This window comes from Otolemur garnettii, unplaced genomic scaffold (assembly GCF_000181295.1).
Source record: "Otolemur garnettii isolate 467f Iridium unplaced genomic scaffold, OtoGar3 scaffold00057, whole genome shotgun sequence".
Lineage (NCBI taxonomy): Eukaryota > Metazoa > Chordata > Mammalia > Primates > Galagidae > Otolemur > Otolemur garnettii.
In genome coordinates this window covers 3,384,224-3,409,819 of record NW_003852452.1, presented here as the reverse complement: position 1 = coordinate 3,409,819, position 25,596 = coordinate 3,384,224, and the positions used below count along the sequence as shown (strand labels likewise).

At 38.8% G+C, this 25,596-nt stretch overlaps 1 protein-coding gene across 15 annotated transcripts in view; it reads left to right on the top strand.

Annotated features, from left to right (window-relative positions):
* The window catches only part of SOX5 (SRY-box 5), a 1,023,582-nt gene that overhangs the window by 975,658 nt on the left and 22,328 nt on the right, over nt 1–25,596 (top strand). For 12 of the 15 annotated variants that reach the window (XM_003792460.3, XM_012806794.2, XM_023514671.1 and 9 more), the window contains 2 exons: nt 8,436–8,613; nt 19,189–19,334. The exons of the other annotated variants lie outside the window; for them this stretch is intronic. In XM_003792460.3, coding sequence (XP_003792508.1) covers nt 8,436–8,613; nt 19,189–19,334 — 324 coding nt within the window. The remainder of the gene's footprint in view (nt 1–8,435; nt 8,614–19,188; nt 19,335–25,596) is intronic. 15 annotated transcript variants of the gene reach the window in all.

The following is a 25,596-nucleotide window of genomic DNA, read 5'->3' as shown; positions in this document are numbered from 1 at the left end:
TGGAAGAGGAAGGTAGAAGCTGTCATGTCTTTTATGACCTAGCATCAGGTTCAGATTCTGTCATTTCTGCAATATCTTTGGCTTACCTAGAGATCAGTTCTACATTAGGGAGGGGATGACATAGGGACATAAACATGAGGAGGCAGGAATTACTGAGGGCCATCGTGGAGGCCGGCTATCACAGAAGGACTTAGTGTGGGGAAAGAATGGCAGTATTTGCATTAAGTATTTCAGAGCAATTTTTTAATTAAAAAATGAATGTGAAACATAATGAATATTTCAGAAGCCATGCTCTTTATTCTCTGTTTTCAAATAGGGGTGTGTGTGTATGTATAATTTGCGGTCTTGAGACATTAATTCAACAGATCGGAAAATATCTAAGTATTAAGAGAGACGGAACAGGGGACATTTTCAACTGCAAATGCAATGATGGATACTATTTGAATCCCTTTAAATTAATTAAGGGCCAGCAATTTAAATGTAAAAGAAATGTATAATCACCACATTGAGGCAAGTGTCCCCCAACCACACTCCTTGCTAGCATCCACTTTTAAAAGAAGCAGGTATGCATTGAGCAGAAGTGTAAAATGGCCAAATAAGGAAGCCGTATCAGAAGCGGGGAGTATATTACCCCCAGCTAAATAACTTAAGCTTTCATTTAAATGGCAATCAAGTCTAATGGTGGCATTAACACAGCCAAAGCGTACCTATCAAAGAATTCCTGGAGCTCTTTCTGCCTGGTTAACAAGGCATTTCCCAATTTATAAGTCCAGACGTCAGCATCTGTTCCTCTAAAGGCGCTTCCAGAGACTATGTTGCTATGTGAGATGATAGCCTTGATTTTTAGGAACCTCCTAATTAAATTCTGAGTTGGGATGGCCACGGGAGGAGGATTTTTAAATCCTCAAGGGCAAAGAAAATAGTTTTAAGGTTCTTACCGTTATCTTTATCGCATGTTACTTGGACTCTTGCACGTAGATGTAAACCTAACTTCTTCATTGACGGGAAGCTCAGCCATTTGGGGGGAGATCCCCATGATGTTTCCCTTTGATTATTTTTTTTTGTTTGTTGGTTGGTTGATTGGTTTCCTCTGACACACCTCTACTGAAGTGTAGAAAAGAAGTTCTTTATTTGGGGAGGAGACGTGAAAGAGGGCTCCCACCGTGATCAGTAGGGGCAGAGGAAGAAAAAGGTAGTTGCGAGGATGAGCTCGGGATGGGGAGAGAAGCGTAGTGGCAGCGCTTATTATGCAACCCAGCCTGTCATGTAACTTCCCTGCTTAATTTAATACGATTATTTCATCAGAGAGGATAATAGCAGCGGCATGATTAATTTTGCAGCGTGTTTCACGAATGCCTTTCCTCTTCCCCATATGTTATGACTGCTTCTTACCTCGCATGAGTATTTATGATAAATATGGGACAATCACAGTTTTCACATCATGCAGAGGAAGAAGCAGAAAATTATGGATGTATTTTGATTCTGTCACTGTATGGCTAGGAAAGAATCAAAGTGTTTTTTATAAATGAAACAATATATTGAATTGTACAGGCAAACTGTCCTCAAATAATTTAGCTTTTTAAAAAAAACCAGAGTTCTGTAGTCAGAATCTCTCTCTCTGCTGGGTCAGTGGTATGGGAGATTCAAAGGATAAATCCACAGACCACCATGAATAAGGGACAGGTTAGAGTTTATTGATAGATAAGAAGGACAATAGGACCTCTCGAGCAGAGAACTGAGTGGGTGACCCATCTGGGCCGTCTGTCCAGTGCTTTATGTACTACTTTTCCCATCCTGTGGACAGCAAGGTTTGGGGGATATGGAATGTTACAACCTTTTTGGTGCCAGGGGCTTGAGGGCACAACTCAATAATAAATCTTCCCTTGTGTAGGAATGTGGTCTTGTCCGGGGTGTTCTCTGCTCCAGAAGTAACACTTTCTTCTTTAGGGTGTGTTCTCTGCTCCAAGAGTGGGGGCTTTGGTACCACACCCACCAGAATGGCTTGTCTGAGCCTGTTTTGGACCCAGGGAATATGGGCCAGCTTGGGCGTAGGAAACGGGGTCCATGTCCAGCCCTGAGCAGGGGGTATCCTGTGTCAGTGCCACATACATTTATCCCTAGAGTTTAAATCTAAAGGAAATAGACCTCCTTTCTTCTCTGAACCCCAGAAAACCAAAGCCTGAGAGCCGTGTGCCTAAATGTCAGTTGATTTGTGTTTTTCTAATGCCCAGCATATAATAGCCATTAATAAGTAGTTGAAATACTATTCAATAAATAATGAAGGAATGGACGGATGATTAAATTTATATGTTCTTTTCTGCTGCCATTAGAGTGGTTTAAATTTGTTAGCTGTCAAATTAATGTTTGATTTCTAGTAATTAATTTAGGTAAATATTTAAGGAAGTGGAATGTTTAAACCAGATCCTCAAATAGATAATGAGAATTAATAGAGATGTCAATAGAGATGAATTTTTTATTCTGATGGCTGGAATGGTTTGCACATCCTCAGTACCGCATCTGGTGGTCCAGCAACCCACATGTGGGTATATTTCTCTGTTGTGAAGTACAAGGAGAAAAATAGGAGAAATCAATAGGTTTCTTTAGGATACTAGAATCTCTATTTTCCTGTTCTCTATTAAAATGTCTTAGCAAAGTATTGAAAAGCTAAAAAATGGGGAGAGAGAAATAAACTTCCAGGATTTCCGCAGAATGCTCGTTGCTTGTTAACTTTCATTTGATTTTTGTTGTTTGTACACATTATTAAATTAGGAGTATTTAATTATGTTGGAGTCATATGATTTTTTAGAACAAACAGTATTATTTGAAAGCCAACTAAATGAAATATATGTTTAAGTTTATGTCATTATTTTACAGTGTTAAGTTTATGTGGAATGACCTCTGAGTCCATGGTGACAATTGGATTTCTTCACTGCATCCAAGGCGACGTATCTGTGGCACATTCTTTTCTTTTATCCAATTTATTTATTTATCTGTGTTAGTAAACACACTTGCTCTGATACGTCCCCCAAATTGACTAATATCTAGGCACCTGGTTTTGAGGCTTTAGTTTTTCTGTGGTCAGTAGTGGAGAAGAAATGAAGTATATTTACTTTTCATTTAAACCCTAGGCATAAAAATATATGTGGAACTGTGTTTTTTTAAACTGAGGTCAGTTTGTCTATATATTTAATATATTGTTTTGTTTATGAAAAGCACTTTGACTCTTTCATAGCCATGCAATGATTGAAGAAAAATATATAATTAAAAGGAAATAATCAAAAGGAAATTGCCATTGGCTATCACTAATTAATTAGAATCTCTAGTGTTTCTCTTTGACCACAAGCTGGTGTGAAGAGAGACATTGGCTTTGAGACAAGTCATAGTATCTATAAGTTAATAAAACACACATGAACTATATGTGTGTTAGTATTTTATGGATTTTGCATTCTATCCTAAACAATTAAGATTACCGAGTCATTGATATAGGAGAAGTTTATTTTTGAATAGGCTCCTAAAACTTCTATGTAACATACAAAATAATATTTTTTTCTACTATGTATTTTGAACATCAACCCTTGGGATTTTCCTTCAAGAATGGTCTAGTTAAACAACTCTTTAATATTCCTAAAGGACATCTTCAATGCTGCATGTGTAGAGAACAGAGATGTAAAACAACCACAAACACCAAAATAAGTCAATTTATGCCTCGCACTTACAGCTAATATATAAGATAGCAAATGTGCGTATTAACCTTCATGTGGTTTATTAGGTGATAGAGTTATATGTTAGGTCTGACTTTCAGGAATTACATTCCATCCATGCCTTTGAATTTTAGGATTAAATTTGTCATATAAATTAAAAATATTTTATGTTCAGTCCAAACACCTGGGTTTCATTGGAACTTTCTGAGTCTTACTTTTTTCCCCGGAGACTATTAATTACTTCATAGTCCTGAATATTAGAAAAATTATGTAGAATATTTATCATGAACTCCGTAAATGTCAATCAGAGCCTTCTACTGGCTAGAACTTGTTTATCTTAACTTACAGGTTTACTTACGCTTCAATACTTAGTTTCCATTTATCATAGACAAGTTTGGAGCTACTCAACAGATACATAAACGGTTCCTAACTTTCACTTTGTATATAAATAAAATAATTATAAAATATGCTATTTTCAGAACTTTTAATTGGCAACCTTATTTAACAATTGGGAAGGTAATTAAAAACAAATTGCTTTGTTCACTGCTTGATGGGACATACAGTGGAAATGGAATATTTTCCAATGTTTTCTTAACCTTGAAAGTTACTGACATTTTTACTTGTAAATTACTTATTTGCTATTTTAAAATGTAGATTTTATTTGCAATACTGGAGGGTAATCATGTTAAGCGTTCCAATTTCTCCGAAGTAAGATATTACAAGTACGAAATGAAAGAGGAAAAAGTCTTACCTTCAGCATTGATTGTTCATATTCCTAATTATAAGACTGCGTGCCATACATCCATGGTCCACATCTATTTTATAGGTAAGGTTTTTAAATGTTCATCTAGTCAAATGAAAAATAATTAATAGAGAATGGGAAACTACGGTAATATATTCTTCATGAATAATAGGCATTTGGTACAGTAGTTCAGTCGTCAATTATTAAAAGAATCAAATTGAAAAATAATCTCCTATAATGGGTCACAATTATTTATATTGCCACCAGCATAAGGAGGAAGCATTTGAGTTCTTATTAATAAACAATTAGGCTGGTCACACAATAGAAGAGAAGGAAAGGGCAATTTTGAATGGCATTTATATCAACTTTGGAACTGTCAACCTCTTGGGGGCCTTACGTCCTTGGGGCCTTGCACTTTTTGGCTTTCAAACATGTTTGCTACTTAGAAAGGAGGAGAATATTAGGAGTTCTAGTGGGACTCTTGCTCTGATAAATGCTTGGAACATTCATCTTCAAGCATGTTATAGTTCTTAGCACCTAAAGCCAAGACATACGACACTTCACCCCACCAGCACCCACATCCTCTTCATCAACACCGCCGACACCATCCCCACCCCTGCCCCCATGCTCATTCACACTCTGTTTCCTGTGCTCATAAATCTCTCCTGTTCCTACTCTGGGCAATACCTTTTTTCATGTATTTTTTTTTTCTTTCTGCACAGTTACATGAAACAACTTCCTGTAGTATCTCCAAGAAGCCCCCAAAAGTTTTGTAAGAATTGTAATGCTGTCCAAAGGAAATTCTCAGGCTGTCATGAGAGAAGCTAGTGGTTTCACATGAAGGTAGTGAACAGGTGCAACATTTGATAGGAGGACACGCTGCCTGGAATATTTACAGCTGCATAGTAGAGAGTCAGGAAAGCCCCTGTGTCCCAGCCAGGATAGTGAGGCCTAATTGACACTGGACTCCTGGACCTGGATTCCAGGCTTCATGGCACCACTGAACTTCAGTAGCATTTAGTTTACTGTAGATATGTGTGTTTTAATTTATTAATATTAGCACATGATATTCCCCAATCATATTTTAAAGACTGACGTAGTCTTACATATTTTTAATGTTACCTTCTTATATTAAAGAGGCTTTTTAAATGGTTTTGAACTCTAAAAAAACTTTTTTTAATAGTCTTCTTTGCTATTATATGAGGCAGTGGCTTTTTAACTTTGAAACACAGATTGCGGCTCAGCACCTGTGGCTCAAGTGGCTAAGGCGCCAGCCACATACACATAAGGTGGTGGGTTCAAATCTAGCCCGGGCCCGGCAAACAACAGTGACGGCCACAACCAAAAAATAGCTGGGCGTTGTGGCAGGTGCCTGTGGTCCCAGCTACTTGGGAGGCTGAGGCAGGAGACCTGCTTGAGTCCAGAAGTTGGAGGTTGCTGTGAGCTGTAATGCCATGGCACTCTACCCAGGGGGACAGCTTGAGGCTCTGTCTAAAAAAAAAAAAAAAAAGAAACACAGATTGCTGCAGATGCTGGCATGGATGTGGAGAGAAGGGAACACTTTTATACTGCTGGTAGGACTGCAAACTAATATAACCTTTTTGGAAGAAAGTATGGAGAACCCTCAAAGAACTCAAATTAGACCTCTCATTTGATCCTGCAATCCCATTACTAGTTATCTACCCAGAAGGAAAAAAAAATTCTCTTTCATAAGGACATTTGCACTAGACTGTTTATTGCAGCTCCATTTACAATCACCAAAATGTGGAAACAACCTAAATGCCCACCAATCAAGGAATTGATTAACAAGCTGTGGCATATGAACACCATGGAATACTATTCAGCCATAAATAAAAGAGATGGAGATTTTACATCTTTTGTATGAACCTGGATGAGGTGGAACACGTTCTTAGTACAGCATCACCAGAATGGAGATGAAAGAATCCAGTGTACTTAATTCTAATAAGAAGGAATAGAGGACCTAATACAAGGTGGGGGTAGGGGAATGAGGGAGAGGGAGAAGGGTTATGGGGTTATGGGTGTATGACATACCTCTTATGGGGCAGGACATAATTATAAGAGGGACTTTACCTAACAATTACCTAACAAATGCAATCAGTATAATCCGACTCTTTGTACCCTCAATGAACCCCAAACAAAAAAAAGAAAAACACAGCTCACTAGGTCACACCCCCAAAGTTTCTATGGCAGAGAATTTGCCTTTCTAGTAGGTTCCTGGGTAGTGCTGATGGTGCGAGTCCCAGGGCCACATTTTGAGAAACACCTGTTCATCCTGAGTATAGTGAAAAGAGAGGGCACTTCTGGTTTCTGCCAACCTTAGCATCAGATACGTGGATTATGCCCTCACAGTTCATGTAAATATTTCAGATTGAATGATCTAAGGATAATTTTGCCCTGGTAGTTTTTAAAATGCTAAGGTGAACTTCAGCAAATTATATATTGAGTCAATTATGGATTATTTTACTTCCTATCAAGATTCTATAAATCAACATCAATTTGGTGTAATGGCCATGTACGTATTATGTATCTCATGTGATAGGAGATTGCCAGTTAGAATTATCTCATGGATTTTCGAAGAACTGTTCTTTTCTCTGAAACAACAACAAACAACAAAACAAAAGTTAAAACAACAACAAAATCTAAAGTTAAAGAAAGGTCACAAGAATAATTTTTCCTGGACTCTCCATAGGTTTCATAAGTATACCTAGGCACAGAATTAAAAAATGTCTGATAATATCAAACCACTTAAAAATATAAATTTGATGTAGATATCCTATTGTACCATTAAACCATTGTGGTAAAGTGATTTTGTAAAGGGGTTTTTGGGTGAATCTGTGCATACGGTTTTGTTTGCATTAATTCACAGATGCATTCATGTCCCCTAGATACACCATGTGGTTAAAAATTATTCTCCTTTCAGCAGGTTATCCTGCTTTTGATAGATATTTTATAATCTTAACTCACAAAATAGTAGCTCTGTAAAAACTAAATTTTTATTCTGTAATAACATCTATGTAAAGTTGGGAATAATGTAAACAACAATATACAAAGTCGTGGTGCAATATCCCAAATTTAGAAAAGGAATAAGACAACTTTGTCTGTTTTTGAAGAAAGTCATGTAACACTAATATCATCCTTCTCTTATATTCTTGTATGGTGTGGTAGAAATCTTAACGATAAGGTGTCCATAACTTTTATGTATTATTATGTTTGGCCTGTGTAAGGATAAAACAGTCGGTAACCATCACCCACGCTGCACTCATCCCATACAGATCTTCACGCCACATGTAGGGAAATCTGGAAAACAAATCTGATTTAAAAAGCATGATGTTTGTTAAGTGTTTAGAACCGTAGCACGTGTAGACAAGTAGTACCTAAGGTGATGTTCATTGTGTTTATTTTTAGATCAAATCCAAAAGTATTTCTGTGAAACCTAGGAGAAAGGATTATTTTCAAAGAATGTTAGAAAATGGTTTTTTTGTGTGTATATGTTTAGTCTGGAGAGCGGCTCTGCTTAGAGGCACACAGCCATGTGAGTCCTCACTCGTGGGTCCTCCAGGTACTCTAAGCACCAGGCTAGAAAGATGCTGCAGATTCAACTCCAGTTCTTCAGAGGTTAAAAAAAAATACCCACCTATGTCATAATTTTATATTTATTATGTCCTATCTCTCAATAAAAATGTAGGGTACAAAGAAGAGCTTTAAAGACTATTTCTTATAGGTTGCATCAGTTATGTGCTTTCGGTGGACAGCTAAGTACTTTCTACTCTCTTTAACGTGTTTCATAATCTGTAGTTGAGGGCGACATCATGCTGACAGCTGCCCAAACACTGTAATGCTCAGATTGAATGTGAAGATGGCTGATTGGTGGAGCAATTGGACGGGAGGTGATAGGCTGTCTACCTGTGTTTTTATGGGCATTTTTGATCGGCCTTTCCTTATCACAGCTCATGTTCTGATGATCGTTGCAGGATGAAGTGGCACAGCCACTGAACCTCTCAGCTAAACCCAAGACCTCTGATGGCAAATCACCCACATCACCCACCTCTCCCCATATGCCAGCTCTGAGAATAAACAGTGGGGCAGGCCCCCTCAAAGCCTCTGTCCCAGCAGCATTAGCTAGTCCTTCAACCAGAGTTAGCACAATAGGTAAGTCCTGTTTCTTTTGTTCTTGCTGATTTTCTGTTTGTGGCTATTGAATGAAATCATCTTGAAAATGGCACATCGCACTGACCCTATGCATGGCTTGAGTTCTACTGGAGAGTTTCAATTCGAAGAACCACATCAGTCTGCTTAAAACATGGAAATGAAATTTCTCATTGAAGTCCAAGTTATAATGACCCTCTGAAAATCTAATCGCATTGCTTATATTTATATGCTTAACTGTCTCCATAAGTTTACCAAAAAAAGCCTAAATGTCTAAGACCGTGAACAGTAGTTGTTATTAGGTAACTTGTTTTCCATCACTGAAATTTATTTCCATTTATTTTTGGTTGATATGTACAAAGTATGCATAACGATGAAAGGCATTCTGCCTCGATCAGCAGTCAACCAACAGGATGTGAAGTCTGTTTAGTTCCATCCTGCTTCAGAATTACTTTAAGACATCAAAGTATTATAAAGGAGTGGATAGCATCAATTCAGTAATAACTATAAATTCAGTAAACAGAAAATATTTCTGTAAGTTGCCTTTGAAAAATGAAATTATGTTTATTTTAGTATACTTATATTAGACTATCAATGTTTATTTGAATCCACATTTATTGATGTGTGCATGTTTATTATTTGGGTACAATTTTCAGGAGACCAGCATAGACCAGCCCTCGAGGATCTTGTGGTTTAGTTGAGGAAAAGTCATTTGTCCTATAGTATAAGTCAACTCTGGGAAGTGCTACTTCAGAGCACAGATACAATCATATAGTCAGAAAGAGGAGGGTGTTGGATTCTGCTTGGGAAGGATTGAGGAAGAGTAAGTTTGAAATAGCCTAATTTGGACAGAGCCTTGAAGAAGAGGTACATTTTTAAGCATTCTAGGCAGTAAGAAAAAACACCGGGTAAAAATAGCATGTTTTTGAGAAATAAACTGAGTTGCCGAGATTATGAAAAGAGTAAATAGAGGAAAGTGATTAGAGCGAAAACCAAAAGGGTCCCACGGAATCTGATTGAATGGCAACTTAAGGAATTGTGATGTTTTCCCCAGGCAGCAGTATAATCAGAACTTTAAAAAGAGTGTTGCAGAAGAAAGATATTGGAATTGGGGAAACTGGTATTTTAGTGTAGGGCAAGAGTAAGTCCCAAGAGATAGAAATAAGTAATGCCAAATTATAAGAGGGACTAGTTAGATATTAAAGAAAAATTGACACGAAGAGTCCACAGTGGAACGTATCTGGTAGGAGTTAAACTGTAGACAGGAGTCGAAGATTTTAAGTTTATAAAATAAGAGGGATTGTCCCTCCATTAGCTAAGAAAAAGGGACCCAGAGTGGAAGCAGATTTGGAGTAAATATAAAAATGTAATATGTGCTGAATTCGAAACATAAGAAACCAGGTAGGTAGAGATGTTCAGGAGAAAATTGTAAATATATGTCTCGTATGTCGAAGGGGTACTAGCACTTTAGATATAGAAATTGTTCCTTGATGAGTGGTTGAAGTAAGAAGAGCAATTAAGTTCACCAAAAAAAGAGTGTGTCTGGTAAGAAGTGGGCAAAAGTATCATAGATGCTACCAATTATATCCGTTATCTGTTGCTTTGCAATAAGTTAACCTAAAATGTAGCAGCTTAAAACAGCCAACGTTATTATCTCAGTCTTTAAGAGCCAGCTTAGCTGGTAGTTATAGCTCAGGATCTTCCATTTAAATAAATAAGCTTTGAGGGTTTAATAAAAAAAAAAAAAGGTGTGGGCCAGAGGTGCAGTCATCTGTAGACTTTACTGGGGTTGGATGATCTGTTTCCAAGATGACTCACATACATGGTTGTTAGTTGGACGCCCCCATTCTTGGACACATAGCTCTAACCTTCTTTAGACTGAGTTAGCCAAAGAAAAGAGCAAAGAGAAAAACACAGTGGCCTTCATGACCTGTTCTCCACAGTCACACGCAGTTAGTTCTGTTTTATTCTATTCCTTATAAGAAAGATCGACCTAAGTCCAGCCTAACTCAACGCAAGGGGAATTAGGCTTCAGCTCTTGAAGGAAAGAGTATCACAGTATCTCTGCACACATTTTAGATCCAACACACTTTTTGAAGTGGAAAACTGAGTGTTTTAGAGTAAGAATGAAATGAAGAGCAGGCGTTTTCTAGTAAGAATGGAAATGGAGCAGTGTCTCCTGCTAACTTAGGAAAAATAAAAGTTTCCCAAAAGTGGGATTATTTACTGATGGCACATTCTACAGGAAAGCTGACATGAAAAAGAAGTGCCTTATGATTTATCTGGAGGGCACAGGTAGGTAGATTCTGAAAGACACATTGTAGTAGAATGGGTTGGATAGATTTTCAATGATAAAGATTTTCAGTGAGAAAAGAAAGTTGATCATAGCGACTCTCATCTTTTGAAAGTTTGGTGTTAAACTGTGATTATAGATTGAGAAGACTGAGTAGAAACAGGTTTTAGAACAGAAATATACACTACATGTATAATGTGGCTACTTTTGTCATGTTACTGTAGAACTAGACTATTTCACGAATAGCCTAACTAATATATTTGTACTTTCATGAGAGACGAATATTTTTACTTTGGTGTTCCCAAGGATGGAGGATGATGGTACTTTAGAGAGGCAGGAACATATTTAATGACATTGATTTTCTACTACTAGAAGTTTTTTTTTTTTTTTTTTTATCTGAAAATGTCCCTTTACCACATACACATCCCTCACACTTTCCAGGGATTTGAGGCCACGACAATTTACTTTTCTCTTTTCAACAAATGCAGATGTTGAAAGCTAAAACTTTAATGAGTAGTAATGTAGTTGGATAAAAGCTGCAGGGATTAATGGTGTTGTAAAGGTCACCCCTGAAAGAAGAAATAATGTATTATGCCATTTATAAACCACAGAAAACTGTGGACCAAAAAATAACTTAAGTTATCATTAATGACATGGGGCTCTTTGCTATATATCTATTAGCTACAAATATAGAAAGCAACTTTTTAATATTGTTTCACTATATTTCATAAGAATGCTTTTGAGAGGGTACACACATGATAGACAGCTCCAAAGAAAGGGAGTCTTTCAAAGGCATAACTAGTTCAGAAGAATGACTTTTAGAATATTTCAAACAGATGATGTGTTTCCTTTATTATTCTTTTCCACCTATATTATACATATGTGCGAAACTGTTACTGTCTTTTTTCAAGCATTTTTTTTCATCTGTTATCTCACTGTAGCTGTTCGAGATTTAAAGACCCTGGGCTAGCTAGAGCAGGTATCCATGTCATCTAGCCAAAACTTGTTATTTTGAAGATAAGGAACAGAGACCTAAAGAGGCTTTTACCTAAAGATGTGAAGTACTTTCTTGTCACAGTGTAGACAATTCTGTGATTCTATGTTTATTAGTTCTGTTTGAATTTTAAGGAAACAAATGTATATAAAGATTGAGCAAGTTGTCCAGACGCACAGCCCATGGAGTTTGGCACGTTGCAAGTACAGCCCCTGGGTTGGCATTCCTTGTGTTTAGTTCACTGCCTTTTGGGAACCTCTGGACATCAGGGGTACTTCTCAGTCGTTTATCCTTCCACTCATCCATCCCACAAAGGAGAATTAACACTTCTCAATGTCAAACATTTTTGTCAATCTGGAGGACCATCAGATGGCAGTCCTGAATGGAGGCTTTCGGTGCCTCCAGTCTCCGCCCCAGCGTCCCTGGGAGCACATTGGAATGTGTTCTTCATACCTTCCATTCTTCAGAGACGTCACCATGCGAAAATTACAACTTCACCAGAGCAAATGTCATAGATGCCCATTGACTAAATCAAACGAAGGGGAATATTTTCAAGTTCATTAATTGGGTACATTATTTCTACAACTTGCTAATTTAAAATATGATGACATGGAGGAGGATATTGCTTTGAAGCTTCATTAGCTTATGTTTTTAATGAGCAAAGCTTAGACAGAGGCTTTAGTGAGAAGTATTTTGTATGTGTATAGGGGATTCAGTGAGTGAACAAGAATTCCTGTCTAAGTCCTAGACAGCTCCTGCATCATCAGGAGGGTAGGGATACCATTCAGAGACATCTGGCAATTAATATTTTCATAGCATTTTACAGTTTACAGATCGCTTTCACATGTATCACCTAATTCTCATGAGTTTTCACAGTTGAAGAAATGGCTCCCTATCAGGGTGCCAAAAATTTGATGGTGATCAGTGACCTCAGAAGTAGAAAAAAAATTAACATTTGTGGAAAATCACTTGAAATGCATATGTGACTTTTACTTACAGCTGACAATAGGATGAAATAAACATGTAATAATAAGAATTTATATGACCCTACTATCATGTCAGTTCCATGAGTTTTAATAAGTCTCTGCCATATAGTAAAGGCTTCTTCTGATACGAAGACAGAGATAACCATTGAACTTGAAATTATAAAGGCAGATGCTGTTGACTTAGAATATGCGTGTATGCCTTCAATAGAACCTGCCACGCACCAAAAGGAATAAAAGAGTAGAATAGAAACATTCCCTCAAGTCGGTCATAGACGGATGTGAAAAACAAACTCAGAAAAGTGCCAGCTAGTGTGACAATCGAAGCATGTCCGAGGTTTTGAAGGAGCATATAAATGGAAAGGACTAATCTTTCCAAGGAGCGTGTCTGGGGTATGTCAGAGATGTCCTCACAAAATGGGCAACATCTGAATAAATTCCCAAACATACCAGAAAGAGAGAGCATTTCGGCAAAAGAGAAAGTGTTGGGAGACAGAAGGTGGGAGAGAGAAGGGGAAGGCCTGTCCTTGGAACAGGGAAAAAGCCCCGTGTAGCTAAAACGCAGGGCTCCTGAGAGATTGGCAGGAAGGGACACGGGAAGGACAGAAGAGTTCCTATCATGGAGAGACTCTTAGACTCTGTTAAAGTATTTGGAACTTATCCCAGAATGATGTTTTTGAGGAACCATCACAGAGTTTCAAAAGTTCCATTGTGTTTGGGAAAGGCTGCAGACTGTTATCTCTTGAAGATGCACAGTGCACATGAACATAGTCCAGATTTTGAAAATTCATGCCACGAAGAGAGCTTTTTAACATTAGTATGGCAGTGCCTATGCTTATTTAAACCTGGAATTATTTTTTCAAAGACTGTTACAGATCATCATTTTATGAAATGTTCCTTTAAGCCCTGGAGTACCAAGAGATGGGTTTTTAATCGGGGATTTTGACATGATCCAAATTCTCTTTTTTAAAAAAATATTTGGGGATGCTTTATCTAGAAGCAGAGTCGGAGATGGATTCAAAGAGTGTAAGCCTAAAGATAAGGAACCAGTTAAGAGGCTCAGGCATTAACACGAGTGAGGAATGAGGTGGCTTTAAGAAAAGCAGGGAGCGTGGGAAGGCAGAGGCACATCTGAGGGCCGAGGAAGAGGCATCACTGTGCAGGCCCGGCTGCCTTTCATCTGTGTGGGGTAAAGGAGAGGCCTTACATGACTCCCCAGTGACTAGATGGGTTACTAAAAAGGTTTGTGGAATACAGAAAGAACAAATTGAGGCCACAAGAAATTGATGAATTCTGTCTCAGATGTGCTGCCTTTCAGGTACTCATGGGACATTCAAATTAGTAGACGCATACACCAGCAGTCAGGGAGGATCTGAGGCAGGCAATGGTTAAGTTTACAGTACTTGGGACTATCTCTCAATTCTTAGGGCCATAGTTAAGACCAAGGCGGGTATACTGCTTTCCTAAGGCTGCCACAGCAAATTACCAGGAACTGGTGGCCTAAAACGAATTTATTCTCTCACGAGTCTGGAGGCTGGAAATCCCAGTTGGAGTGTCAGCGGGCTCTGGTCCTTCTGGAAGCTCTGAGGGAGGCCCATGCCTCCGTGCCTCTGACGATCCTTGGCTTCCCTGGGCATGGATGCATAACTGCGCTCTACCTCTGTGTGGGCTTCTCACTCTCTCTGTGTGTCACACCTCTTTCTCTCCTCGCTCTTACAAGGATGCCAGTGATCTCACCTCAAGATCCTTAATTACATCTTAAAAGGCCCTAATTGCAAATGAGATCAGATTCCCAGATATATTTTGGGGGGAAGACACCATTTCACCTAGTTTCAGTCTATTTCCTGGTTGGAGGGGTTTGTTTTGTTTTCCTTTGGTACACAGCAGTCTTAGTAATTCTTTCCTTTTAGACTTTACCTCCTCCAAAAATGGACTTTTCAGTTTGTCCCTTCTGCCCTTAAAAATATATACGAGGAGCCTTTCAAAATAAAACTGAAAAATTAGAGAAGAATTTTGGAGATGGTTAAGAAGAAACACTGAGGCATTTTTTAAAAATCAAATTGCGGTGCACTTAACAAAGCTATCAGAATCTCACAAATTTCTGACGTTCATGATTCCTGAGTGGCATTTTCCAAATCTCCTCCGACATGTTAAGGGGGAGCCATGTTGACCTCTTCCCTCTCACGTCCCTGTTAAGATTGAGGCTCAGCAAACTCCTCGTACACATATCCCCTCTGATCCGAGACTTACTTTAGATGCAATTGCTGCCTGAATTCCTAATAAAGGCAGAATGAAATGCATCAGATGACCATTCGGATCTCTTCAGACTCCGATGGGCTGATTCCCATTTCACTGAATCCCCTCACAGATTCTCCATAATATTCAAAGTTATATAACATGAGTGCTAAGGTTGGGCACCCAGGGATAATAAAAAAAATAAATAAAGGAGTTAGTTTTTTGCTGCCACCCAGGGATAATAAAAAAAAAATAAAGGAGTTAGTTTTTTGCTGCCTCTTCAGATCCCAGGTGCTATCTACTCTTTCATATTTTGCTATTTCATTTAATTCTTCCATCAGCCTTACATTTATATCCCAGCTGAGAGAAATGGAAAAGTAGAGAGTTGACGTGTTAAACTTTGCCAACGATCACACTCACCAAGAAATGGAATCCTGGATCCATCTGAACCCAGTCCCCCCATTCTACTTATTTCACTGGGCCTCTTTATAAATGAAGTATCAGTTATTGAATCATTTCCACAGACGATGGGACTATATGAACTCACTTAATCTTGATGTTTATCTAGTGAATGTCATCCCCACTTCACCAAGGAGAAAACTGAGACTTAAAAAGGTAAAATTATGTGTATAGAGCTAGTAGGTGGCAAAGCTAGCATTTTAATTCAGGACTGTCCCGAATTAAACTCTAAAACACATACTTTTTGTTGATGATTAGAGTCTTGCACCAAAATTTAAGAAACCGGTAAAGAAAGGATCTCAGGCAGGGATTTGAGGATGGAGGAAGCAGAGAGGAGAAAGGAGCAAGGCTATGATGAGAAAGAAGAGGTGGTGCTGGCAGGTGATGCGACAACTCAAAGACCAAGGGCAGCAGAAACGAAATTGTAGTGGGAGTTGAAGAGCGAGGAGGGAACGGGAGACTATGAGATACAGCGTCTGGGAGAAGCTTCACTAGAAGGTAAATAGGGAGCCGGGGTTGGAGAAGAGAACAAAACAAGGTTAAAGGAGGAACTTGATTCACTTGTGTTAGGAGAAGTGAGAACCTTAAATACTTACGAGTTGATAGGATAAGACAGAGGAGGTGAATGAGAAGAGAATAATCAATGAAGAGGTAGAGAAATCTAGAACTCTAATGTGAGTTTAGGAGACTTGTCTTGACTAAAAATGGACAGATTGTTTTTATTGAAACAGGAAGAGGGAAAAAATGGCGTAAATGGAGATCAATTCAAAGCTAGCAGTGGGTGGGAGAAAGTGTGGGGGCAGGAAAGTGAGAGATCAGCCCTACTGATCTTTCCTAAATCAGGGGCAAGGCCATTTGCTGAGAGAGAGAGCAAGCAGTCTGCAGGGGCGGGGATTTGGTGACAGTGATTAAGAACAAAATATACAGAACGAGTCAACAATCCCGTTGAGACTGAATGCTGTGATACACAAATAGCTTTATGATTTAACACGGCAGATAGAAATGTTAAAACTTCATACGGGGGGCAGCGCCTCTGGCTCTAAGGAGTTGGGCACCAGCCCCATATGCCAGAGGTGGCGGGTTCAAACCCAGCCCCGGCCAGAAACTGCAAAAAATAAATAAATAAATAACTTCATATGGCATCATAACTAAAACTCAAGGGTCTCTAAAAGCAAGAATGTATGTTTTAAAGTGAACAGTTGTTTCTACCTGCTCTAAAACACACATTTTGAATTGGAAACAGCCATTATAACCTATGGAATACCACCCTGAATGTGCGCCCTCTGGTCTGATCTTGGAAGCTAGGCAGAGTTGGGCCTGGTTCATACTTGGAAGGGTAATAGCCATTACAGAATGAAGGTCTATCAGTTAGCCACCCTCATAAAAATTTGCATTCCTTTTGCATCTATATTAATCATTTTTCCTACACAATGTTCTCTTGGCAGTCCCTAAAAAGCATAAAGAATGCATGCTTTTATTCAATTCCATGTGCCAAGCTATTTCAAATATATTTGTATTCTGGAGAAGATAATTAGACTACATAGAAGCTAAATAGTCTACAAAAAAGCATGATGCCAGGGCGTATATAAACAAGGGGTTAGAGGATAGGAAAATCAGGCAGATCCTCTTAGGATCTTACTAAATGAACAGATCCCGAGACCATTACTATCATGAAGAGCTCTATTTCCTTCTGGAATAATGTCACTCCTAAACAGCGTGAGTTCAATAATAATATATTAAGAAGGTTGTGTGCAGAAGAACCAAATCAGAAGGTTGAGGATAATGTAAGGTTAAATACCAACATCTTTTATAGTAAATAGTAACCCTAAAGATCTGTCCTAACTCTAAGTAGTTGTTTTCACTTTGTGTTGTGTTTATAGTTGAACAGGAATGTTTTGTTCTTTGGATAAGTTCCAGTGAATTTAGCTCTGAAAGACAAAATATATAATCTTCCTCCAGGTTCCCCTTTTCGGCAGTTGAACTTTTCTTTCTGCTTCAGGGAAATCAGAGGACCAGGTCTAGTCTGTGCCTAATCCCTGGGGAACAGGCGCGGAGCATTTCTAAACCTGCCAGCACCGAAGCACTGCACTAATCTGACATCAGTTTCTTCAATAGAAATGTTTAAGCAGCAAGAAAATATTCTATGTTTTTTGGCAATCAGCAGATCAGATAGAAGAGTCTCGCAATACAAAGAGGATGTGTAATCTGACATGATTAGACAAGGCTCTTTAGTACCAGAACATTCATAATTGAGACAAAGAAAGAGTATTAATAACACTTTCCTAACACGGCAGTTAGCCATTTTATATTTCCTTTCTTTAATCTTAGTGTTTTTCAACAAATCATGGGATTTAATAGCGTGTTTTGGCAGATTAGAGGATTTATGGCCCAGATGTTTTTTGTTCTAAAAATGGATTAGGGTGTAAAGTTTGCTGGAATCCATGGAACATGTTGAGGCAAGCCGGTCATTTTATGTGTGATTAGTGCCTGCCTTCTGTCTCACAGTCCCTCCATCTGTCACAATTCACCAATGGATCTGGTTAGATTTAGCCTCATGTCACAAACAAGTCCCTTTTCTGGGCAATTTCATATTACAGATTCATTTTATGCCATTTTATGCCCTAGTTAAAAGAGAGGGAGAGAGAAAGAGGAGATATTAGCTTTTCTTTCAATATTTGCGAGCCAGTCGTTTCCATCAGTCTTCCTCCCTGATCGTCATGCGAAAGTGCAGTCAAATAAATAAATGACCGGTGTGAAATGTAAGGTAAAAATTGTTTCCTCCTTACACCAATTATTCTTAAAAAATATATTTTGCTAGGGTCTTTTTACCAACCGCAGATTATCGAGCAGCAGACACAAACTGGTTATTTGACCATCTTATTAAGAGTGTGAATTAAGTGCGACTATAGTTAAGAGTAGCCACAATTTTTTATCAGACAATTACAGGTGCCTGGTTACAGCCTGTGCTTCATACATCGCCCCTGACTATTACATGTGTGTATCCGTGGCAAACCACTGCCACCTGTGGTTTATTTCACCACAAACAGATTGGGGGGGGGGATGTTCTTCTTTCAGTCAGTTTATAATGATCTACTTCTGTATGTGACAGACTCAATGTTGACTTTTCTAATCCTACGAAGGAGTCAATAACCATAGTGGTAATTATTAGTACCTATATCCTATGGTAACATTCAGGTGTTCCTTGCATGAAAAAAATAAATAAATAAATATAGCTTTACTTTTGCAGAGTATTCTGATTCATAACTAAGATCTTTACTTATCTACAATACTACAAACTATTCAGATTAATAACTTAACTAAAACCTTTATTTGAAATTAGCTTTTAAACGTCTTTCCAAATATTTGGAAACAACCCAGCTTCGCCCAAAGAGTATGTTTTGGTCCAGATGTTTGGAAACATGTTCATGTATGATGATGTGAAACAGCCACCATCAATCATTTATTTACTCATTTCTTTTTAGACAAATTCCACAGATAAATTGTTATGTGCCTATTGCTAGCCATTACCCCCTGAAAAGGTGACTTTGAGGGTTAAAGGTTAGCCCATCTAGGCATTGGTGCAAAACATATCCCGTGATATGTCTCCTTTTCAGGTTATTTAAATGACCATGATGCTGTCACCAAGGCGATCCAAGAAGCTCGGCAGATGAAGGAACAGCTTCGGCGGGAACAGCAGGTGCTTGATGGGAAGGTGGCTGTTGTGAATAGTCTAGGTCTCAATAACTGCCGGACAGAAAAGGTCAGTTCATAAAAGAACTTACTTTTCAGAAACGCCTACTTACATTTCCTGAGTGCTTTTCCTTTTTATCTTTCCATCTTCTTACTAACCTCAGAATGATGATTTTTTTTTCCTTTCTTTTTCCCCCCTCCCTCAACGCAGAGGTCCCCACGCCCATCCTAATCGAAACCATCTGGAAATGGGCAGAGTTATAATTCTCCTTATCCATCTTCAAACCTTATTGACAGTGAATATCCCCTCTTATGCCAACAGCTGTATGAAAATGAAATGGCATTTGAAATATCTGCGTCTGAGTAAAAGTTTTGCTTTATAGAGATGCTTAACTTGTATTTGGGGATGAGCTGGATTTGAAAATGCTGAATCTTCTTTAATCAGCATAAGCTTGGATGATACCCATGCTCATATTCTAAGTACTTAGGATCCTGAGCTTGTCATAATATGTTTCCCGTGCCGAGTACTGTCAAGTGCTAGGTGACCGCACAATGGACAATTTTGACTTTTATCATAAAACAGAATGTGCCTTTTAAAACGGTGACAGTATCCTAATACCGAAATGAAACTTCTGAATTTGTGATTCTACAATTTCAAGCTCTTTTTTGTAAGCATATGTTGCATTTAATGAAGAAAAATATTGTAAGTTATTTTAGAATGCTCCGACTGAGGCGCTTCCTTTGGTAACATCTGATATGTTTTGAACTGAAATTGTCAAGTGTTACCAAGTCCCCTTTGCACACTGCTATAGATAAATAACTATACAGTAGATGAGAGAAAACATGACCCGCTACTCAGGGATAACTTGCACGGTAATCATCCCAGGACGCTGATGAGTCAAACGACTGTCCAAAGTGAGCAGATTGCTAATTTGGAGAGCTTTCTGGTTCCCGGGTTTTAGATGGAGTTTGATATGTGATTGCTCGGAAGCTGGTGATCTGCGTCGTGAAAGGGAAGTGTACAGGTGATCCTCTGGCAAATGCTTTTCCCTCTGGTCCTAATGTGGGTAAAAATTGAGGTTGGAGAAACTATTTCAGTTCTGTTCTATGTCCAGAGGGGAGGGCAGCACATCGGTCGACAGACATCTCTTGCAGTCTTGCAACATAAGACTTGACCTTGGTACGGTGAGGACACAACATTTTTAGAGCCAGGCACCAAAAGGTAAAGGGAAAAGCAGAGTGACAGCTCTAAGGAGGAATGATAGGAAGCATAAAGCAATTTTTATTCAAATATTTAAACATTCTTGAAAGGATGCTTGAACAGAAATTCCTTTTCTCTGCTCCCCATGTAGAAATGAGTTTAACACTCAGCCAGATGCTAATGCAAAGTGACTCAAGCTATTCCTCGCAAGCATAGCTAAATTGCCGTTATTTGTTAAGCGCATTGAATTCAGCTGTGGATACAGCAGTTGGTTGCATTCAGCAAGCATCTGTACCCTTTTTTTTTTTTTAATCCTCCAAAGCAGAGACAACTCTACCTATCTCCCCCCTCTCTCTTCCCCAGTGCTGGCTGGGAATTGTCAAGTGACAACCGACCAAATCCTTTTGGACAGGAAGCCTTCATCCTGAGTTCTATATACTTGCAAAACAGGCCTTGTGGTTGGATCAGGGAGCCCATTAAAAGCACTTTGATGGTATGGAAATTCATCTTCATGAAGCTCCCAGGCCCCTAAGCAGCGTGCTGTTTAGCTGTGGTTACAGATCAGTCATTCACATCGGAGGGCAATAATTGTACTGACGGCTTGTAAGGCAATGGAAGTACATAAAATAATCCTGAGCCCTCCGCCATGGCACTGTGAGTTAATCTTCTCTAATACAGATCAGCTGTTGTTCTAACACATGACTTTAGGCTGGCTCCAGTGACTCTGCACAGCCTTTTGATTAAGTAACAAGAGTGGAACCATCTGCATTCGCTCTCTTCCACACTCGCCCATTGTTAGGGGACCTTATTTCCCTTTCTTGTTCCACCTCCACAATTATACTTTATTTCATTTCTCTGATCAGCACCTCCTATTCGGGCTGTAGAAGTGAGAGTGGCCTCTGTTGCAAGCCGCTGCCTCAAATTTCCTTTCTCTTTTGTAGAGTTACAACAACTTTTTAAAAAGCATATAGTTTTGGAATGATGCCTGCCAGACCTGCTGATGGGTCTCAAAACCTCAAAAAGGTTATCCTTGTCAAATCTCTTCACTGTGCACTGTCATGTGGTCAGCTGAGTACATCTTGAACTGTAGTCTTGTGCTTGTATGGGTTGTAAGTGAAAACATTCAATTAGGAAAATGGAGCAGTTCTGTTAGTGTGATAGTATAACAAACTCTTGTATAAGTAAATGACTTCAGCCAAAGGATCTGAATTATCTCAACCCTTATCCCAACTCTGACACCTGAGCATGAAAGGGAGCTTTTGGAAGCAGGTGTTTCTGTGGTATGTGGGTGACTTTTCCTGTTGAACTGGCTGGGGTGTCATTTCCACAATATTAACGATCGATCTCTGTGCAATGCATGAGAATGAGATAATAATGTCATGGGTCTTTTAATTAGTAATTATTCTACATTAGCAACTACTAAGTATTTGGGTCTGTGCTGTGTATAGGAAATATAACCAGAACACATGGGCTCTGCTTTTATAGAGCTGATGGTATAGGATATTTATATGTGAGAACCCACCTATTGGAATTGAATAAAGTCCCATATTGCTTAGCATAGCAGACCAATTAAATATATGAGTTCACAAAGAATTTTGTGAGTACTTACCCTTCCACGTGAACCAACATCACTATGCAGATTGTGTTGGTATTTTTCTAATATCTACTTTCTCATTAGCATTTTCTAATCATTCGGCTGTAGTCATGGCCCGTACATATGTAGATCAATGAAGGGTTTGAAATTTTGCTCCGTAATTCTTAATGAAAGCCATAAACAACACATGATAAATTCCCGTTGTATTTTACACTATCACCCTCTCATATCATTTGAATCCCTAAAAAAGGTAATTTTTCTATCAAAAATAGGACCCCCTAACCCCCTAAACCCAGAAAGTATGTGAAATGTAAGGAATTGGGTAGAAAAGCAGAAAGAAAGATGGAAGGGGAAGCTAAGAGAGAGGGAAAGGAGAGAAATTCAGCCTGGTGCTTTGTGTAACTCTGAAAGATGAGAGATGTGACGACCTGAGCCTCTCGTAATCGGAATCTCACAGTAGCAGTCCAGCTTCTTGGGGACACACGTTAACTTTTCTTCACATCGCAAACAGCCAACCTGGTTGTCCCAGCGAGAAGGTCTTAATTCTGAAAAGCTGTAATTGGACAGTGAAAACAATTAGAGGTGTGAAGACAGGGACAAATGTTTTTCCAGTGATTTGTATCAAAACACATCATGAAAGTCATTTTTACTGAAACACATTTTAATTGAAGACTTCTAAAAGATTTTTTTTTTTAATTTCCTTACTTTTCTTGGAAGTGATTCAACATACCCAAGAACTGTGTGTGTCAGGTTTCTTGGAAACTCTGGGACACAGTGTTATTTATAATTGTCATCTCTAGTTAATTATAGGCTGATTGTGGATTCAAATAATGTTATCTTTTACCACACAGCTTTGTTACAGATTAGTGTTCTGGACGGACAAGTAAGCTTCTCAGGTAGGAAGTGACAGGGTATTCTCATACGTATGTTTTGTTTAAAGAAAAAAAAAAAAAACATGCATTTGCTTCATAATACCCAAATGGCACAGTTGGTCCATATCAATTGTATAGTAGGTTCTTAGTATGATATTTGAAAGTGGGTTATTTAAAAGTATTCATTCCAAATAGGAGATCATAAAAATCTCAGTTTTTATCCTCCTGATCCCACCAGGCAGTGTTAATGCAATAGAGACCCAGTGTACTCCACTGAAATGAGAAATAGACTAGAAGTTTTCCAGACTATTTTTCCTTGCTCCAAACATAGTTCTCTCAGGAAGACTATCGTTATACTGTAGCATCTGTTAGAAATGTCTTTCACTGCGTGCATCAGGAAACCTAAGTACAGTAGTTCAAACAAATATTACTGATGTTTCATTTTTATCAGATAATGAAGGTCGGGAGCAGGATGTTGGTTCATTTCTTTGGCTTTTTCCCTTTGGGCGTCAAATGGTCGCTGCACCCACAGCAGGTTCAGGAAGGAGAAGTTTTCTCTCTGCTGACTTCAGTCTTTGTTCACGTAGAGATGTCTCGCCCCCTGATTGAGCTGACATCCACAAACATCTCACTGGCTACAACTGCGTCATATGTCTGTGCATCTTCAAGACAATTACCACCCAGAGGAAAATGGACTATGTTACATTAGTCCTGAATTATTGTCTATGACTGAATTAGAGAACTGATCCTATCCTCTCTAAGACCACAGGATATTTTGGAGATCCAAGGTGATATTAGCCGGGAAGAAAAGGACCAGAATGGCTGTGATATGGGTAGGAAGAGGCAATTGTCCGCCACAGCCGTATTATAAAAGTGATACCAAAGCGCTTGAGTAATTCTTCATGAAACTGGGGTGTTTGGTGTGTCCTGTAATCGTTACCGTCTGTCTTTTGCTCTTCCATTGTCACATGTCAAGGGCCTTAGACCTTCCTTGTCTGGGATGCATAAGGAATTAAATGACAAGCATGTGCACAAGAAAACATTGTTTGATGGCAGGTTAAATCTATGCAAGTGTGTTCACACACATGCTGTATACGTGTTAAGACCGACTTCTGCACCGCCTTTCTTATGTAAAACAGATGTCACTCACAAAAATAAGCATGCAAATGTATGCATATATTTCTTAAGATAGGGAATTTATTCACCAAACATCAATGGTCGACAGTGTCCTTAGAATGGAAACAGGTACGCATACTACGAATTCATCTCTACCTGCAAGTGATAGCTGGGAAAACGTCTTAACTCCAGTGAAAATTCTTTGCAGATTCCTATAGAGTAAGATGAAAATGTGGTGAGTAACATGTTTATTTTAAATGAGAGTTTACTCCATAATGACACCAGCTTCTCAGTTTGATTCTTTGCCAGTCATCTTCCTAGGAAGCCTTACCACACATTAGATAGGCTAGTTGTAAACCAAGGTCATTGTCAGTGGTCTGGCACTTGGAAGCTCTTTCATTACAACCTCTTCTTTTTTCGCCACTGTCAACCCTCTTCTTTCCCTTTAACAGAGTGCCACACATGAAATGACAGTGACCAATGTTGACTTAATGTGGATGCTTAATAATGAAAAAAAGTGTGTCATTCCCAGCATTAGTTACAAATGGCAGTAAGTGTATCGGACGGCAGCCCTGTGATAATTTTACATCCATCATTCTTTCCTGATGCATCACTGGCCGTCTGATGGATGGAAACAGCGGCGTTAACTCTTCAGAAACTCACCCCGTGTGTAGTTCAGCAGTCTCTAACACATGCTCCTCTCCTTAGATGAGGAAAAGGCCTGGGAGGAATTGGGAATTACAGGTTTCGCTTTGGAAAAGTGAGCGGGAGGGAACTCACACCCCTCCGTTCAGTGGAAGATGCTTCCATGAATGATGGGAGGATGGCTTTTATAAACGTTACCTTTAGTTAAAATGAATTAAAGAAGTTGAATTAGAACTAGTTGCCTCAACAGCTAGAGAAAAGCTCTACCAAGGATGTAGACAGTGAGGTAAATCCCTCTGAAGGAAATGAGACAGATCTTTCCAACCATGTGGTACGGCATATTTTACTAGGGGTGGATGTGTGTGCATGCGTGTCTCAAGAAAGTGTTCTCAATCTTTTAAATCCTCTAGTTAGAATTTGCTTTGGAATGAATTATAGTAACACCAGCGATGAATGCTTTCTCATTATAAAACTGAATATATATTATTTTGAATCTCTACAAATAATTATTAATTTGGTGCCTTTCATGAGAAGCTACCCCAACCCTGGAGTTGAATGTGTGCCTTCCTCCTGTTGGACTCTCTCTACTCTGAAAATTTGTATTGAAAGGACAGGGAACTGCTTTCTAGGCAACTGATTATTAGAAAATCTAGACCAGCCTTTATGAACAAGTTGGCATTTGATCCTTAGGTTTTCTTTCCTTTTGTTTTTCATTCATAAAACCTCCTTAATTCTGAGTGTCTCAGCTAGGGAACACTTCTTGTGGGACAGGAGGGGAGAGGAAAACCCCTTAGTGAATATTATCAGCGCAGAGCAGCCAGTTTTCAAAGACCATGACAAAAAGGCAAATAGGTATTATGTCATCACCCATCCATCACTCTATATGTCAGCCTTTCAATAATGC